Source organism: Neodiprion lecontei, chromosome 6 (assembly GCF_021901455.1).
Source record: "Neodiprion lecontei isolate iyNeoLeco1 chromosome 6, iyNeoLeco1.1, whole genome shotgun sequence".
In the NCBI taxonomy this organism is placed as follows: Eukaryota; Metazoa; Arthropoda; class Insecta; order Hymenoptera; family Diprionidae; genus Neodiprion; species Neodiprion lecontei.
Window position 1 is genome coordinate 26,698,765 of NC_060265.1, and position 20,180 is coordinate 26,718,944.

General features: G+C 45.4%; 2 protein-coding genes across 5 annotated transcripts in view; one reads left to right on the plus strand and one right to left on the minus strand.

Moving 5' to 3' along the window:
- The window catches only part of LOC107218896 (RNA-binding protein Musashi homolog 2), a 137,245-nt gene that overhangs the window by 63,039 nt on the left and 54,026 nt on the right, over positions 1-20,180 (minus strand). The window lies entirely within an intron of this gene.
- Positions 17,699-20,180, plus strand: part of LOC124294940 — an 89,210-nt gene continuing 86,728 nt past the window's right edge. The window contains exon 1 of the mRNA XM_046742574.1: positions 17,699-18,133. Within this exon, the coding sequence (XP_046598530.1) occupies positions 17,718-18,133 (416 nt within the window). The 5' untranslated portion in view covers positions 17,699-17,717. The remainder of the gene's footprint in view (positions 18,134-20,180) is intronic.

Sequence of the window (20,180 nt, forward strand, 5' to 3'; positions counted from 1 at the left end):
TTATACCGTGACCTGAAATTTCTGTAGAAAAAAACAAAACAAGAAGAAACAATAGGTGCGGTAGAAATAATATCCAGATTTGCAATCTGTAATGTGAAAGTGTATTCGCAGATAACCGCTGCTCAGAATGTCAAACGTTCCGAATCGTCTATAACCTATACACCTATAACTTACAAATACTACACATACACGTGACATTCCTCTGTTGGGTTGAAACAAAACAACGAAACGGCGTTATCTTAATTCGCGGTGTGCAGACGCTGCAATTAGGTATATAATATACATTATATATACATGCATAAAGTATCATTAATATCACCCAAGTGGCATATCACGTAGCACTGCACGCATAAACTTTGCGTATAATAAACGATAGTTGGCAAGATTATAATACGTCATACGTTATGCGCGTGTACGTATCTGTGTATGTACGCATGGAGACAAATCCTGTGCAACGAATTAGCAATACAAATAGTTTGCACAACTGTGTATACATATTCATATAAAGTATACGACGTGCGAGTACGAGTATAACAGGAAGGTGCGAAATGCACCGGCAAAATTACACCCGTATATAACGTGTACGGACTACACATGTAATATGCATAATACCTAGTATATATATCCGTGTAAAATTTTGCTTAACCTCCGTAATAATTTTCCCCCGCACAATTTTCCGTATTCCGCTACTACGAGGCGCAAGGGAGCCTTGCGTTGAAACCGACGCGGCGCGATACGAAACGGCAGCTGCAGCCTCGCGTCGTGTCTATAACTGTGTATGGAAGGGTGAATTTGAAAATTATAACAACAGGCTAAACAATTTATTCGAATCGACTGACCATTCCTCGACGTAATGTGAAAATTCTCATACCAGAAACGCGCAACGACACGGTATTCTGTCTGGAATTCGCATTTTACTTTCCTTCTACCCGCAGTTTGTGCGCAACATGAAAATATAAAATACGAACAAGGTTGCAGAGTATAATACGATGATAACAGCTAAGCGGCAATGTGTGGTATTAAAGAATTAGGAGGATCGAATCAGCTTTTCGCGAATCGGTAACGTACTTTGCGACGTCACGAGGTGCAGCTTCGAGTAGTTATGCGGCAGAGCAAACGAGGCGCAGACTGCAGTTTTGCGACTCTGTATCCTGTCTAGGCGCGAGGCGGGGTGCGGCGGGTATTTCCCTCCGGTTCCCGGTTTCCTTTCCTCGAGGAACACGGTCTGTCTGCGTCTGTCTGCTCCCCCACCCCCCCGCCCCCGAGGGTCCTTTGTGCTCACACCCATCCAGATTGCAAATGTGGTCGAGAAAATGCAGAGGTGCTATAATATGGGCGTTGCGGAGGCCGCGGATGTGTGAGAGAGGATAACGCCGCGCGGATTAATCCTGAAGCCTCGGGGAAGGTTCCCTTTTAAGGAGCCTCGATCTGCACCTATACCTGTATCCGTTAAAGCGTGCCCGCGTATGTGGCTCTAATTGTAAGGTGCGGGAAAAGAGAAGGGCTCGCCGACGCCATTTGTCGAAGACTCGTGCCTTTGTTTCATTCTCTGTGCCTCTTATTTTTCTTCATTTTCATCTTCATCTTCTTCATTTTCATCCGTTCACCGTAGAACCAGGAAACGCTCGGCTCGTTCACACGTCTCGCGTTATCACGCCCGACTCCCACCTGACCCGCCGCCGGATCACAAGCTTCATTCGCTTTTATCGTTCTCCGTTAAAGCCCTTCAGAGGCAGATAGATATAAGCATACATATGTGGTACCTACTTGATTAAATTCAAGACCAGTCGCATTATCGTTTTATCGTATTGCAGGTGATCCAATTTAGTTCAATGTGTTACGAATATAAACATTATGTCCACCTTAATTATATTCCACAGTTGTAATCAGGTTACAGTACCTACGTGTAACATATAATTACTGTATGATTAGTGGGTAAAAATGAAATGAGTTTAACCTGATTCATTTTTTTTTTTTTTCATTATTTACAATATTTTTTTTTAAAACACATCGGGTGAGACTGTACTTCTGCTGTACCTTAAACGTAGTTTCGCAGTCTCCTCATTACGCACGCCCGTCGGTACATTGTGACTGATCGAAGACAGATAAAAAGAAAGAAAGAATTACGTGTACTTGGGATAAAATGAAAGATAAAAATGAAAAAAATCAAAAATTGTGTCAAGGTGCATCCGTAATCCAGAGCAGGCTCACCTAACGCGTATTATAACATAAAGGCTATCGAGCAGCGGCGAGTTACTTCAAAGAATAAAGCTCTCGTGGAGGGTTGTACATAAACGCTTGGTAAGCGACGTTACGACGGAACCGTCGTTCCCGGTAACATTTCGCGCTCATAGTTATATTACAGGCGAGTCAAAATATCGCCAAATATCGCCAAATATGGCCGACCTTATTTGCTTTAAAGCCAGCCTCTCGGGAGCGGCGGGCATGTGCGCATGTATGTACATATAATATATATATACATGTTTATATATATGTATACACGCTTAGACACGCGTCGACGGGTATAACCTATGGCGAAGGGTACTCAGGTTGGAGGCGCGCCAGGATACCGGCAGCTTCGGTTGTTTGCCTTATATTTCACGCTTTACGGGGAGCAAAAACGAAAGAGAGGAAGAATTTTAGGGAATAAATGAGAAAGAAGGGAAAGAAAGAGAATAAAAAATTAAAAAACCAACAACGGCAAACCACCCGCAACAAAAAGAAACGAAAACAGAGAATGAAGAATGGGAAGGAGAGGAAGAGACATAACCGCGGAGCGAGAGGGAAAAGCGCTTAAAGCTACAATTACGACGGTAATTTGGAAAGGACCGCGTGCACGTCCGGAGATTTGAATTTTCGAGCAAATTAGACTCACTGATGCTGACGAAAGCGCGTCTGCCTTCCGAAACCGGGAACGTAGCTTAACGTTGGTTAACTGTCCAAACATTAGTCTTCGGACGAACCTACCCTCAAACCCAACTCAGCCCTGACCTCTCTGGATGTACGTATCGGGGCTTTTGCAAACCAAGGCTAAAATTATTACAGTTGAAAATCGTAAAAAATTACCCTCTCAATCCGTAAGCAGAACACTTGAGAATTCTGTCGTATTGTGTAAAATTTGTTCAGTCTATATGTATATGTACGATCAGCATGGACTATTTTGTCGGATGATCTCGGGGATCAAGTTTCCGTGAACAAACTTCTTGCAGAAAAAACCTGCACACTTTGAAATTCGGGGCTTACACACGAGTTGCGCGAAATCATGAAATCTGGTGTGAGAAAAAATTGACGGTTGATTGACCGTTCGATCGATCGAAGGTTGTCGAAAGATTGTCACGTTGTTAAGACTTTAATCAGCCTCGATCATCGTTTCAGAACGTATCCGCGAAAAACCGTCATTTGATCGTGATCGAGAATGACGGAGAATAATGGGAAAGGGCGGTAGAGGGTCGGTAAGAGTTCGGAAATCGAAGTACGAGCGACCACTGACGATGAGAGGAGTTTAAGTATCGCGCGTAGCGTCCCCGTGTGTTCGAGGGTACACGATAGGCTAGGCGAGACCTCCGGAGGTCTCATCTCTCGTGGTGGAAGGTGAGAACAAAAGGCCGGAAGCGTTGCAACGAGTAGGTTGGTAGGTACCTACGCAGTGTCCGGTGTCCTACGTCCAGCGATCCCCGAGCGGTAACCCAAGCCTCGTCTCGAGAGGCCAGCCAGTCAGGATAAGTCCACCGTTCGATCCGGGGACGTATAAGTGCGACATACGCGACGTTAGTAAACCTCCACGGGGATGAGACGGATACTTCTGCACTGCCGGGGCTTTGCCGAGAGAAACCTGTCCGCGTTACGGCTCTGCGAGGTTTGTTACACTCTTAAACTTAATTTGTTACGGTGCTGTCTCTGTAGCTTTTAGAAGGCTCTGTCGGCCCGATCGCGTCGTTTTATATCCTTCTTACAGAATGGACACGATGGTAGGTGATCGGAAATGGGGAAGGAAATTCACGGATACTACAAACGTTTGACCTCAAATCACTTGATGTGATATCAAAACACCGCGGGCGAGTTCGGTGCTACCGGACGCGCCCGAAGTCCTGAGGGATAATTGAAATGGATTGTTTGTCAGTGATTTTCAGCCCCTGGTCGCTTTGAACGTTACGGGATTTGGGAACGGGCTTCTTCAGCCGAAAACTTTAACTACGAGATCATTAAGGTCTGAAAAGAAAAGATCGGTAGACGCTGGAAGCACCATCCAAAGAGACACGGTAAATGTATTCCGAATAAATTGGGGTTACAATGGAATGATCATTTCGACTCTGCGATTGGGTTCCTGCACCGACTGATTGTTCCACCGTACGTGGAACGGTTGGACGAAACCAGAAGCTGGCTTCGAAACCGTTCGCCCACCGTCCGACCTGAATTACCGCGACGATCACGATCAGGTCAGCGGTATCGGAATTAAGTGCAGGTGAGTGAGGCGAGTGCAGGCGACCGGTCGTTAGCACGAACCAGGACGAAGATCGTCAGCTGTCGGAGCACGAGGCGTAGTTCCTGCCGCCTGGCACGAGGCTCGGTATCCAGAGTCCCTGGTAGGGACTGGCGATCGTGTAAACCTTACAATTCGTTACGCCATATGGTTTTCGTGGCTCGTGCTATGGCCGTTTCCTGCCTTCGTTGGATCCCCGTTTCGCTTACGCGGACAATCGGATGGCGGTCCGCAAGTCGAAGGGATCCAGGGACCACCCGAGAGGTCCTTGGACTTTGCCTCGGGAACTTATCCAACGGCTCGAAATGATAATGCCGGAACTTCGCAAATTGACTCCCGGTTGTCAACAGCCTTGCAATTCGTTATGCCGCGTGGTTCGCGTTTCCTATCCACCTATAACGTGCCCTATCCTTCCCTATCGTTTCCTGCCTTGGCTTTCATTGCGGTTGATCTTTGGGTCTTCGATTAGGTTTGTTAAATCGAAACATCAGCGACGGATCGCGTGCCGCTTCGGAATTCCGGTAGCTCGGTAAAACGTCGATCTCAGAATTTTCCGTGGAACTGTTTCCGCTGTTTCGCTGCATCGCTCGGACCACCAAAACGGCTTTCGAGTATTTTCGACGTTTTCAACTCTACTCTGACTCTCTGAAATTCCGCGAACTTCGACGAGCGTTCCGCATGAATTGCGGTACCACCGCAACGACGAGGTTGGTATAAACGCTGTCCATCACTCTAATGAGTTTGTCAAACTATTCGCATCGCGGCGAGTGTATGCGCGGGCAACAAGACCACTGGTCGCTGTTAAGTTGCCGCAGCATGTCGTGCCGTTCAACGCGATATCAAATTATACTAAATTTACTCTCATTATTCCAGTACCACTCGACGCGGCCCAACGTCATGACAAAGTTCGACGATGGTGCGTGACTCGAACTTCGATGTTTCATAATCAATGTGCCGGCCTACCCGCCAAGGCATTCGGTAATCCATACTTGGCACTATTTTCTAAACGCTTTTTCGAAAAAATGGTCGAATGGATACCGGGTATAATAGTCCGACCTGGGTGACCAAAACTGATGTCGCACCATAATCCTCAACACTCCACAATCCGAGGTGGGATCGTTTTGTGGCTGATTCGTCGAGGCGCGATTTGAATCTAAAAGACAGATACGTAGGTACGTGGTTCAATTAGCGCGTATATCAGCTGCAGGAAGACGGCACGTCGTTTAAGGACAAGACGGCACGCGGTGCCAATCAGCGGGCAGAACGATGAGATGGATGGCTCCTGGGGCTCAGGGCCAATTCGAACCAATCCAGTCCAATTGGGTACTATCGATCGGTGGACGAGGGAGTATGAGCTAAAGTCTAGCCTAACCTGACCTAACTCAACCGGCGAGTAACGTGCGTAGCCAAATGGCTCAGAGAAGCGATTCGGGATACGCGTACGTTTTTTTCTTTTTCTTTTTTTTTTTTTATTTTGATGCAGGGGACGGTTTTTCCCTCCTAAAACTTTTCAACCCCAAAACTTCACCGTCGCGATTCTCAAGCGGATTTGATTTACGACGTGAGGGTCCATATTTTATAATACAAATCGGGCGAAAACTTTGAAATCGACGTTAACCGTTCACAATTTTTATTTTTTTTTCTTTCATCCAAACTGGCTTGGGTATAATTATTACACAGTATATGTATCACCGGTCAAACAGGGATGTATAGAGTTTTGCACATCTCTCCTAATTGGCACGATGTACCCTGCACCTTCCAATTTACCAAAGTGTATCACGTTCTCGATCCAATCCCGAATTCGGAGAACCGCATTCACAATTATGATGGTTATACACCTTTCGTACTAATGACCACTATAATCATCGTATCATTGAGTGTAATTGGTAACGGGATATTCTGTCGAACTGCACGTAGATGTGCAGTTTCCATACTAGAGTGAGAAAGTGTTTTTGAACTCCCAGATCTTCCGGGCAACTTCATCATCTGAAAATACATGACCGGATCGATTGATCGTTGACCCGATATGCAAGTCGCATAAAATCCCGCGTAAGCGCACATACGAGTGACTTAAGCCCGGCACGGTCACCCCGCCAAAGCACAGTAGAATATTCCACGAGCGGATGTGTGCTCACGTCTCTTCGGACAACTGACACAAAGTGATTCTATGTGTGATTCAAATTCAGCCGGACACCTACATGTGTCTTATACGTCTCCGTAGGTGGATGTGCTACATCCAAGATGCATCACGAGTCCGCCGGGTGGCTCTCAGCCACAGATCCTCCGGCTCGATGCTGATCGGATCCACGTCCGTGCCGACTACATGCGTCAAGCCTTCTAATCAGCTTCGCTGCAGGGATTGAATCGAAAAACCAGAGGACGAGAGAGCATAAATAGCCTGACGTTGAAGTCGGCGACTCTCGAACGTTTTCGAGACGTTCGCCACCAGTGCAAACAGAGGCGGAACGTGGAAGTGGGCGACTTTACAGTTCACCCTTAAGTAATTGAACAACGGGACACGTGCGCGCACGTATTTTGACCATCCATCGATGGCGTTGGCGTAGACCATTCGCAAGACAGAAAAAGCTACGGTGACCATGGACCTGAATTGTGGCTGTGATTGAGCTGGAGTAGCACTCAGAATCAGTAAAACTATTTTGGATCAACTTTGCAACTTTCCTGTCGAGTTGAGGAAGTCGCGATACCGAAAATATTGGTCTGACCTCGTGTGGCGCAAAAGTTGATACCTTCTCCGAGGCGGGTCGGGAATAGGACTGGCGCATCTAAATCCACGACTATTCATCCTGATATGCCGGTGATAGAATGCAGTGCGGGAAATATTATGCAGGGACTAAAATTTAACGTAAGACACGTCGCAGCGAGCGTCTGCGACGTTACTGTTTAACGCGGTGTGCAGCGTTCATCGTTACGTATGTACGACTTCTCGGAGTCGCTGAAAGAAGCTGGGCTGACGATGAGAAGAGGAGGAGAGAGAAAGGGGGCAGCCGGTTTGCCAGACGTCCGTCTGCCCGTCTGCGTGTCTGCACGCGTCTTGTCCGCGTGTGCGTGTTTTCCTCGGATTCACTCTGCGGCTCCATGGTGCACTCTTGCAGCACCGGACAAAATTTACCCGACTCAAAGGCGCGGCACTCGAGTCGAGGAGAGTCGAGTAGAGTCGAGTCGAGTCGAGTCGAGTCGGGAACCGGCTGCAGTGCAGGTTCCTCTGCGTCGGGACACCATTGCAGACCAGGTCTTCACGTCTTGAACGCGCTCTTTGACGAGCGACTCATTCGTCCGTCGGCCAGACCCCAAGGACATCAAAGTCTCGGATGAATGATGAAAAACCGAGAACCCATCGCCGTTCCTTGTATTTTTAAACTGTCTACGATCCCACGGTCTTCGATCTTCTCGCCCGGTGTACAAATCGGGACTTGAGGAATTGGAAGTGAGTCGGGAAATGGACACGCGCCGTCAATTTCAGGCACTGTGAAATGGAATTCAAGCGCGTATCGACTTATCGACAGTACCGGAGACGCGGAAGAAACTCTCGATCTACAGCGGTCTTTGACAGTTTCGATACCGTTTCTATGAGCATCCCGAGGTGGAAGCGGAAAATGGATTCTCGACTGTCACTCGGCGTCTCTGATTTCCTCGACATCCGCATGATCTTCGATTTAGTATACCCGTGCATATGATCAGTGGGCAAGTGAATTCCAAGTAATCGGAAGCTCGTTCCACAGCTGCGAAGAGAATGGCTTAAAGAACTTCGGATCAGGATTTACCGAAATGCATTTTCAACGTTGAATCAACGTGCAAGAAACTGACGATCGTGACTTCGTACGCTAAAAAAAAGGTGAACTTTCAACGAAGCTTACAGGCACCTCCGTGGTATTACGATGCGGAAGGGGAAAGTCCCATGAATCAGACGAAAGGGTCCAGGTAAGTAGAAATCGCGTGGCCTTGACTATTGGTGGGGTTTAAACACCTCGGAAATTGAGCTAATAAATTTTCGTTACCATAAATCGTCCCGCAGCTACTCACCACCGGCCGTCTTCCGCGAACTTAACACGCCGGGGCGAAATGGTGGTTAAAGAAAGGCGGCGGATGCTGCTGCTGCTGAAAGGTATGTTTATTCCCAACGAAGGATTTCCATTTTCATCGTGTTCGTGCCGGAATTTCAAATCGCCCGCGACGAACCGAGTGCACTTCCTACTTTACCCCACCGATTTAACTCGCGCCCTCTTCATATACATACCATATATGTATATATAGCTTGGCTACACGTACACGCACACACACTCGCTCTTTATCAACCACTCGTGTTTTAAATCCGATCAGATTTCCGGCCTGTAGGGCTTCTCCCACCGGATTACCGGACGGCTGGCCGAGGTGACGACCTCAAGCTTTCCATTTCTTTTTTTTTTTTTCTCCTCTTCTGCCTCTTATTTAAAAATAAAAAAACTCCACTACAGCTTCGCTACAACATCGAGAAAAATTAAATTGATTTATGCAGTCCACAATGTAGAGCTGGTATTTTCATTTCTAACATTTAAATTGGATTGGTGTAAGCGATATACATATATATATATATTCTGTGGGAAAGAAAAATCATCCGAGGTTGAGGGTCTGAAGCGGGAGAAAGGTTCGCTGAATAGCGAAGGCCCGGGGATTCACTTCTCCCTTCTCATCGACTGTTTAATAACGAAATACCTGCTCAGCCCTGACCGGGCTTCTTTGGTGCTCGAAAACTCGGTCTTTGCTGTTTCTTCTTAATGATACCGAAGACGTTTGAGGGTTCCCGGGTGCTCGAGTCGGCAATTAATTTTGTCACATCACGAGTCCGCCTCGTTGACCCGTCTCGGTTGAAGTTAACAGGTGTTCCTTGTTCGGAAATCGAGGAAGTGAGCGAGGAACCCCGATGGCTGACATCCCCAGCTGTAAAATACTTCGCCACTGTCCGGTGAGAATTGCGGCAGGCCGGCGGTGTGTGTCGGGTCGAAACGGAGGTTCCAATCTTCTGATTAGAAACGCCGGGCTCAGCGTGGCTTTCGTCGTTCCCCGTTCAATCGATCTCCACGGGGAAACGTGACGTTGCCTTGGCATTACGCAGGGTCCCGCGGTTTGTTTCACCGTTACCTAATACCAAACGTTGCTCCTCGTCATCGAGCCTCGCCAAGTGCGGAGACCCGTAATAACTTCCAACAGGTTTCTAAGGCCTTCGGTGAACCAGCGTGTAAAAATGCAACGACTGAAAGAATTAATGCGAACACTTCCAGGAAGCGGAGAGTTGGAAATTACCGGGTGGGGATCAAAACTTGGAAAGTTCCACCGATTAGAACGGCTACTAATCGGTGACACTTTCGAAAATCAAAATTGTTGACAATTTATCTTTCGTTCTTGCAATTATATTTCTTCTTTCGCGTGTTTGAAATTCGATGATACAGGCCATTCCAAGCTTTGACTTTACCCTCGCCCGAAAGACGGCCGCGTCTTTTTACAGCCTCGGAATCGAGGTCCTGCGACGCCAGGACAGCTGATTCGAAGCGGCCTCCTCGAGTTTGGCCTCCATAAAACGCTGGTGTAGCCCCTCGTCAATTCGGTCCTCGTATATTACGGCTCGTGCAGGTCTCTCCTTATATTTATACGCCTGGTGAGAGGTAAGAGCGAAACGTGCACTTAATAGCACGAGTACTCGAGTCGGCCCAGCGGCTCGTTCAAAGACGCGTTTATACTCGCACACCGACTCTCGGGTGTCCTTGGTTCCCAGGCCGGTACACAAGGGGCGCTGTTTCAAAATGTAAATAAATCGTGGGAAAGGTTCGAAAATGAAAGGATAACGGTGAAAAGAGACTCGAGAGGAGTGGCTGTCTAACTGCAATGTCGCTGAGCATCCACTCGGGGGAGTCCGAATTACCGCTTATAGATCCACGTGGAGTTGCCCGATTGCGAGTTTTTATCGTCGCGTATATTGTTCGAAAAATTCATCACCCATCAGAATTTCTCGTGTAGTTTCCTTTACCTTTGCGTCAGATTTCAGCGTCGTTTTTCCTCAAGCCGCATAACAAAAATAGTGGCAAAAGTTTCCGGAAACCAAATGTTCCAAATGTGTTCGTAACATCTCAGTCGTAAAAAAAAAGTTGCTTCAACCGTAGACGTTGAATCTTTTCTTAACTAGATTCGAGCCACAAGAGTGAAAAGAAAAAGAAAATCAAAATTCTCAATCACGATAAATTTGATTTAATCAATCAATCCGTTCAATCATTCTCCCGTCGCGATTACATGTTTTCATTTTTTCACGTTAAGTAAAATAATTTCAAACCTTAGCAATGGCGTAATACATAAGCAAGAATATAAAGTATAGAAATACAAGCACAAAGAGTATAATATTTCCGTGTGTCGAACCGTGAAACGGAGCGTTTCTCTCTCTCTCTCTCTCTCTCCCCATTTTCTGTACGTGTGCGAATGTCTGATCGATAGCGATACGCAGAGGGAGTAGAAAGCGGCGAGTTAGGGGCTGAAAAGGGGAGGTTTGGGACACGAGTAGGGGTAGCGGGAGGGGGAGGAAGTTGTGACAGGAGAGACCAATGGCAATCTGGTGGCGATATCTCTGGCAGCGTGTCGTAAATCGAATCTAACCGGGCAAGTCGCGCGGGTCTCGATTGATGGGCGTCGCGACGCTGCCGGCTCGGGGAGACTCTAATCACATCGGCTTTATTATTAGGTCCGAATTCGCACAGTTTTGCTTCCACGATTATTACTTCCTACCGTTGCCAAGAAAACGATTATCTACGCACCTTCTTTCACCATTCCACGATACAAGTAATTTAGGAATGAAGTTTGTGACCAGGAGGTAGATTGAAGAATGAAGTTTGTCGAAAAATCCGGTCAGGAAGAAGAAAGTTTAATACTTTGTAGGACTTGAGAATAAGAATCGACGTTTCGGCCGGGCCCTGCCGACATTTTTCGACAAACTTCATTCTTCGATACAAGTAATTACATCGACGTCCCTGCGATGCGATACTCGTATATCGTTATACTTAATTATCGTTATATATAGATACTTTTTAACGAATCGGATTTTCCTCTCTATAATGTATAATAATATTCCTGTCTTCAGTGTGGTTCCCCTTTACTCGCAGGTTGTAATGTACGTACGAATGTTCCTCGCTCGTTCTTTGTTTCCTCGGATATTTTCTTCTCTGTACCAAAGTTTCAAAACTTAATCTTCAACACTACGCTGTTGCACGCTTGTCCCGTTAAAACTTTGCATCTTATCTTCCGTTCGGATGCAGGAGCTACGAACATACACCCGGTAATCTTGTAATAAATACATATGTATGAAACACAAAAAGATGCTTCGTCGCAATAATTACGCAGTTTCACGCAGATCTTCCGTTTTAAGATAAAGCTTGATTAAAGTGCCATCTGGATATAACCTGATTCGACGAGTAAAAATAAATTCTAATCAAGAGAGAAAATCCTGAATTCAACAGAAACAATTTTAGTTTCGTGTTGTGAAAATCGTGAAACGATTAGTAATTATTCTGTTCCGTATAAGAAAATTCATCGGTTTGAACAGATGCAACGAATTTACACTCCGAGTACCATATTTCTACAAATACGATTATTCCCTGTCGTATTCCGGAAGCTGTATAGGCACGTATAACGAATAAAAACGTTGTTTGAATAACGTCAAAGTTTGCAAGTGATTTTTCCACGTTTCCGTCATCGGCGCCTCAAACTTTAAGCTACGCATCATGCCTCGAGCGTGTTTTTAATCGCGTATCGAGTCTTGGCAAGGAAGTTCGAGCGTTTTCGATTAGCCAGACGTTGAGTTAAGCAGTAATGATACGTCATCGGGATCGAGGCACGCATCCGACGTAGCCTTTATCGCAAGGCGCACGCCAGCTTGAGCGCCAGGCGAATGGCTGGCACCGATTTGCCCGAGACGCCGACGTCGGTGGCCGACCAAAGTCAGCCGCTACCACTTGCGTCGAACCGGATTGCACCGATTTTATTCCGCGTCGCTTTTACTTACGCGGCCGTGAAAAGTCAAACGCGGATCAAAAGAAAACTAGCCGCGATAACCCTCGTCTATCGCGAAGGAGGAAGAGGAAGGATAAGAAGAGGAACCAGCTTTGGTTTACCGCGCGATAGTTTCCATCTGGTTCCTGTACGATGATACTCGAAAGAGCCGATTGCTCCTGCAGGTTTACGGACCGTGCGTTTCATATACCGAGTTTCGTGTATCGTATTTATGTAGGTATCTGGAGACGCGGCATTTTAAGTATATATTTAGAAAAGCACCCCGGGGAAGGCACGCGTAACCCCGAGTCTATGGACACGCCTCGCTGACTTTCGACGAGGAAAGCCCCGTGCAACGGCACTTGTGAGGTTCGGCATATTTCAATGCTTTGCGCACAGTTCAGCGTATTGCACAGCTCGACAAAAATTAAATTTTTTCTTTCGAGCTGCCATTGACGTAAATAAATTTCTATTCTATACGTCGAATAATAACCAGAACCTTTATTTATTACTTAAAAAGTTTGTTTTTTTTTTATTTTTTTTTATTTTTTACGTTGACAAACGAGTCTCGAAGTTTTTGGTTGATAGCCAGTATGGGTGACTATTCGAAAAAACAAGGAAAACGTTTTTACCGTGACGTGATGGACTTTATCGTTAATAACGTTATCAGGGGCGGACAATGAGAGAATGATGGGAGATTACGTTTGGGGTTTGATACGAGAAAGTACGTAGGTACGAAAAATATTCATTCTTAAACTTTGCTCATCAATTATTTTATATTTGTCGTTTACTTTATTATTAATCAAAATTTTTAAATAAAACCGATTTAAACGCAAAACTGAAGTTTTTTTAATCGTTTTGTTTTCAATTAAATTTTGTCGTCACAAATAAATATTCACTTCGCCGCCCGTGGACGCACATTTTGTTGGTTCAATGACTTTGTTCTTTCAGTGTAGGCTCCGGAAATGCCTGATCATATCTCGGATTCCTCGGTGAATTTGTAATCGTAATATATTTATGGGACATTTTGTCGAATACCTACACGACCAAAGTCGTGCGCGTTCGTTATTCGAGTAAAAGAAAAATCGCTATCGAATAAGCTACTGTTGCAATTATTGCACTAAGTAAATCATCCCGTCATGAATTATCTTAAAGGAACGTCTTGATGTAGAGAAAACGAGAATTCAGACGAGACTGCGGAAGAAACGAGAACATTCTGTCGAGACGAAAGTTTTTATTTATACAGCGGTTTCGCGACGATCGTTTTCTTCGCTCGAAAGTTTTTTTGTTTTTTTTCGTTCTACTCTCCCTTGTATCAAACTTTGTTGAAAACGTTTATATTATCGCAAGCCGCAGTGTGTAATATATAAACTTGTCCCGAGTGAATATATTTTGAAAATATATTGATATAAAAAAAGTTTTATAAGTCGTCCAAGGTTTTTGTTTTTCTTCTGTTAACAAAATTCAGAACTTTTATGCTGTGAGAATTTAGAGGTGAAAATACGAGGAGATATATTAGCGCGCCAATAATTCCAATGCCGTCAAGATTAAGGAGAATCAAAAATTGAAACGATTACGATCGTGCGGACAAAATATAACGTTGAACACGTTTATTTCGAGAAATCTACTTTACAGATTTGTTCACGGACGGCGAGTAAATCTTCTCTTTCGTGTATAACGACAAACAAACGAGGCTTCGATCTGGCAAGATGGAATGCTCGGAGAAAGAGAGAAAGAGCAAGGAGAGAGAATGACAAAGAAGGGAACAGAGGAGACGAAAAGAAAAATCGTATTAAACGTGAAACCCCGGAGGAGAATTTATTTCCACCGAATGAAATTTACTTTGTATCGCGAGCACAGAATTGTATACATGCATAAATCACCAAGCGTGCCATATGTATGTATACATTATATACGTAAAATACTTATAAGATATATTTATACACAAGTTTCTAGTTTTTCAAGCCTGTACTAAATTACTTTTTCCGATGGTAAGATGTAGGGGGTTAACACCTTATAGATAGAATCGAGGACTAATTTACTATTGTGCCCTAACATACATCAGCTTTGACCAATTGAGATTTGTTTCCACGTATTTCGTTAATCCGAACGAGCAGAGATAAAAAAAAAAAAGAAGAGAAAGGTTCCAATCAGTAGTAACGAAATACCGTAGGATTGCCATGCGCGTGATATAATGTGTGGGATTTTGCACACAGACATCCGACACAACAGAGAGCGACAATTCGCTTCGCGTTTCGACCTAAAATCGAATAACAGACTACAGTGAAAGAATCTGAAGAATTACAGAGCTTCGTTTCACTTTTTTTGGTAGATGTTATTCTCATTCGCACATATCTCAAGTTCGGTTGGTCTGGATTAGAAATTTTTATACTTTTTTCATTTTCTTACGAGGCATTCCTGCGTTGAATACCTAGTTGTCAAATTGTTATACTCGCGAGCTGCGAAAATCTCTTCAAAAACATTACGACAGAGAATACTAAAGTTATAAATCAGAGTTGTCAGATACCGATGCTTGATTAAAAATCTGGAAAATTCGTTCGTCTTCACTCTGTGGTGACTCAATTTATTTAGAATACTCATTTCTATAAACCCACTTAAGCAATTTTCGTTTATCACGTTCACGTTATCGAACATTAAGCGTTAGTGAATTTTTAGAAACTAGTCTTCTATAAATAAACTGAGTCACCGCAGATTGCATCTCCTGAATTTCAAAGAATTTCGAAGCGATTTGAAATCAAGCATCGATATCCAACAACAAGTTCAATCTCATAACATCGGTACTTTCGATCTTTGTATCTTTCCACAGATCATCGTAGCCGTGGATAAAATTTATAAAAACCATCGATTCCTCAACGATATCGTCGTCCTCACGGGTCTAATCGGCGCCGACCCGAAAGAGGGTGAATGCCGTGCAAGAGGGTGAGGAGGGTTGGCCGCCCTGCGGCGAGGGTCGCAAACCGGAACGTACGTCGGTGCAGACGACAGCATTGCAGGAGTCCTGTGGGTGGTACGTTACCGACCGCGAAAACGCCCCGAGATGGGCTTGTTTAGGCCGCAAACTCGTTTACCGCCCCCGCCATCCGGCCCGAGGGTGCCTGCCCGCTTACAAAGGTCCGCTTTGACTTCGAGGCGCTAAACCAACGCCCCCGTAAATGTCCTCCCCCTCCCCGCCCCTTATTACTCAAGGCCGACTATCGCTTATCCTTTTTTGCAAATTTTACACATTCATATTTTCCTTTTCCCTGCATGCACGTTTTTCCAATCCTCAAGGAGGGTCGTCCTGTATAATATTTAAGACACGCTTATACTGGCTTGTCAAAAATTTTCAAATTTCATTCGTACGACACGAGGTTGCGTAGATAAAATTATTCTTAAACTTTGGATTTTCAAAACTTGCTTACGAACAGATGCAATATATTTCTCCCTTTTATCCGTGATACGAATTGACGAATATTAATCAATTGGTTCCCGTTTATGAAACAAAGAATTGAAAAGGACCGGAAGAATTTCATCGCCCGACGTCTTAGGAACCTTCAAGTTGGGCGGAATTGATTCTTAGAGGAATTTCAAACCCGGAGGAATAATTTGTCCGCGGTCATAGCTGTCCTTCAGGCGCAGGATTTCGCCATCCGGAATCGACCCGGTCTTCTTTGGTGGTCTTGGGGATGCGAGAGGAAAGCGGATTGTTTGCAGGGGCGTGAATTCCGGATAATAAATATCGCGACTCGAAGACGAATCACGGCTTTCAGGCGAGTGCAGAGGAACGATTGCTGCCGAGTACAACCGAGAAGCTTGTTGGCACCAGTTGGCCGTTTCCGAGTCAGTGGCGAACGGAGAAGAAGAAAAACGCACCCGCTACCAGGGCTGCAGGGGAATTCGTAAGCCGGCAACGAGATTGCGGTACGCTTAACAAGAAACCTGGATATAAATATAAACCACGAAGGTTAACCGAGAAACGTCGTGCACCGTCAGCTTGAGATGAAAATTATACGTGTAAATAGCGGCCGAGAGGAAAAGAGAAAATTAATACGCCGCGAGTAGTCCTGAAAACTGGAGAAAGTACCAGCTATGAATTATTCTGTAAGAATTTCGCGCTTCTTTGGATAGAAGAAAAAAAAATTTGTTAATATTAAAATTAACAATGAGTATACGGAACATTATGAAACTCGTTTCAGTTCCTTCGAGTATAAGACCGATGCTTTTTGTCCACATTATAGGTGAGTTGAGATTCCGAAACAAGAAGAATCGCGAGTGTATTAGATGGAGAAAAAAAGGTACCTGATAAAATTTTAACGAAACACTCTGGAATATCGAAATGTATTAAATCGGGACGAAACTAAATTCTGTCTGTAGCCTTTCATCCCTTTCAGCATAGAAAGCTCTGTTAGAAATCCGACAAAAGCAGACAAGGCAGGCACGAAGTTAGGTACGTACGTACAACGGGAGAATACAAAAGAGGCTAGTTTTGAATTTTTTGCAAAAGTTTTGCAGATACGCAGAGAACGACGCGATACTGAAAGCAGGCAAATAATACGATTCGCGAGTATCGGGCTGCACGCAGTGTCCTTTCAAGATTACCATATCGTTATATTTTCGCGATGAAACGGTGCAACGGCAGAAGTCGTCTGCTGACGATGACAGTGACTCGGTTTCGAAATCCCGCCACGGCGAAGCGTCTCTTTTATTCGGTAAAATGGAATTCATAACGGCCCCGGTAATGGAGGGAAAAATGATCCTTCGTATGGAATAGAATAATTCCCCGCGAACACGTCGAGGCTCATCCTCTCCCGGTACTCCGCGTAATTGGAACACCCTGCCGACTAAAGATCAAAGTGTGGCAACCGCGTATCCAGGGTGGAATCACCCTGGCCTCGAACTCGTCGAGACGAGCCAAGGGGGTGTTTTCGAAGTGATTTCGGTTTCGTGGCGATCGTCCGTTGAGTTTGTACGAGACACTGTACGAGAGTGCGAAGAACCGTGAGAGAGTAAAGCGAGCGAATGTGCCGAGGAGTAATTAGTCGAAGAAATCGAGGGTCGATCATAGCCTGTAATCAATTTAGTCAAGTGCTTAAATGAAGGTGCCTGTAAAAGTTTCGACGTATCGAGTTATTCTAATCAGGAACCTAAGTTTTCACCCGTACCGCAGAGTTTGAACGATCGGTTGTTGACGGATAGTCGAAACCTCGCGAGCATGTCCAATCGCCTACGGACATTCGTTAAGTCCTTGATCACGCTTGATCGACCGCAACTTCAAGCCGATGCGCATAACGCGTCGCAGCAACAATTCAGCTTCACCTCAAAATCTTCTGCACACGCCGCACGAAGGAACGACGGAACGAAGGAACGACGGAACGGAACTCGGCGTGCACGCAAAGATTGGCCTACGACGTGCACCCGAGGGACGCTAAGCGATCTTCGACGATGTCTTGTAATTTGTGCAAAGTATAATGTTTGGTTCGCGAGTTTGGCGAAGAGCCACGCCGTTCGACGAACGTCGGAGGAACGGAAACAGGGATATAACGGGCGTCTTCAGGGCTGCCGGATCCAAAGTTCGAACGTAGATATCTGGATTTTCTTGGCCGATGTTGGCGCAGCAGAACAATGCAGGTAATTGTTCCGTATTTCGTACATAAGGTGGTTCGTTTGTTTGCGCATCGGTCACTACAATGTGCCCCGTATATACGGATACGTACACGTATACCTGTACGGGTATCGATCGATCTTTATTCAATTGTGTCAGACCTCAGACCGCGAACAATGGACGCTGGGATGAAGTTGTATTAATTGAGTGACGGGGGAGTAATTAGTGGATATTTGATCCCAGCAAACCCGTCTTCCTTCGTATTAACAACAGTTTAGGTTAGTCAAAAACCCGGGCGGTTCACGTCGTGCGATTTGGTTAAATCTCGAGATTCTTCGCGAGTCCATTTAGCCCGGTCTCTGCTCATCCCCCCCCTCCCATCACCCCTCCGTAACTCTCTTTCGACCCTTCGGACTCCGCCGCTCTTTGCTAATAATTCGCGTCCTCCTCGAACACAATCCAACCGGCCACTTACAAGAACAAACATCCCCCGGCTCGAGAGCGTCTATATAGGAAAGAGGAGGCGAGGGGTGGAAACAAAAGAAAACCACGACCAGAATCCAACCCCTAATCCTCACTCAACTATCCACTCTTCCTTAATCCCGACCCCCGCAGCCACCTCTCGCATCCCGGTAGCAGCTTCCGTATCCGGCACGACTCGATTTTTATCTGCGTTTACCTGGAGGCTAACTTTTTTCTTTTTTTTTTTTATTATTTTATTCGTTTTCCCCGGCAGTACGCGAAGGTGCCCATCATATCCGTTCGCCCGACAAGACCGAGTCTTACGAATCCCGGAAACGCGTGGCGTTCGTGGGAATTTTTGCTTTTTCTATTTGTGTTTTTTACGACAGTTATTATCTGAAACTAGGTTAAATTTCCCATTAAAATAACTCGCCGGATGAGGAACGGCTTTCTTTATCCCGCCTGGATATAAGCTGTGCAGGTTATATGACCTATCTCGAGGTGAACTATATTTATAATTATATTTCCTCCCTCTAGGCTGCAACGCAAGTTCTTGCGTAATTAAAATAGTTTCGGCGGTAATTTTCACGGCCGCGGCAAAAGCGGAACGGCGATATAAAGTATTTTAATACCCGCTACCGCAGCTGCAGGCGAGGAAACATTCCGTCTGGAACATCGTTATACCTCACCTGTCTTTAATCTTAATCACATGCACGTACGTGCTCGAATCGGTAGAACTTGAACGTATCGTACAATTGTATTTAGAAACTCGTAACAACGGAATCCGTAATACATTTTTTTCAATAGCGAAATTGCGCGAATACCATGAAAGTAATATACACATACATATATATATATATATATATATATGCAAGGGTTAAAGGGAGCAAGATGCAGTCTTACGTTGCGGACTTCGCTGACCCGGAGGTGAACGGATGAAAGAAAGGAAGCTGGATCAGCAAAGATAAAGAAGAAAGGGGAAGAGAGGGGGTAGGGGGTGAAAAAAAGAAGGCAAAAGTTTAATCAAAACCGGGAAGAGTGCAGAGGAGAGAGCGAAGGTGCGCGCGGCGAGAGGGATAATATAGAAGGACCTACTTTTCATTCGCACCATTCTAAGGAATCAAGGCTCGCGGGGCTTTTATAGCGCGTTTCAGACCTCCTGAGTTGACAACAATGGTTCTTCGTATACATTGTCTATGCGATTTTATTGTTCGAGTGGTGAATGGGCGCCTCGGTGCCAACTTGAAACTCTCACCGGAAGCACCTCTGCGCCTCAGAGCCGACGGCATCCATCCCTTCGGGGTAGTCTCGCACCCCGGCTTCGGGACGGGCGTCTCGAATCCGGGATCCCGTTTCCGGATCCCGCTGGGGAAGAGGAGAGGACGACGGTGTAAGATTTGCCGAATTTGTAAACCCGGCCGCCGATCCAAACGACTCCGCAGCTATTCGCGTATCCGAGATGCTTTCCTTTCTCTTCGAGTTCGTCTAACCGAGTTTCCGAACTTATTGAGGACGCGCGAATTGACAGCGGTAGATATGTAAGGGCATTATGCGAACTGGCATGTATTCACCTTACCAGAAAATCACCATTAACCGCTTTCATCTCTTCTT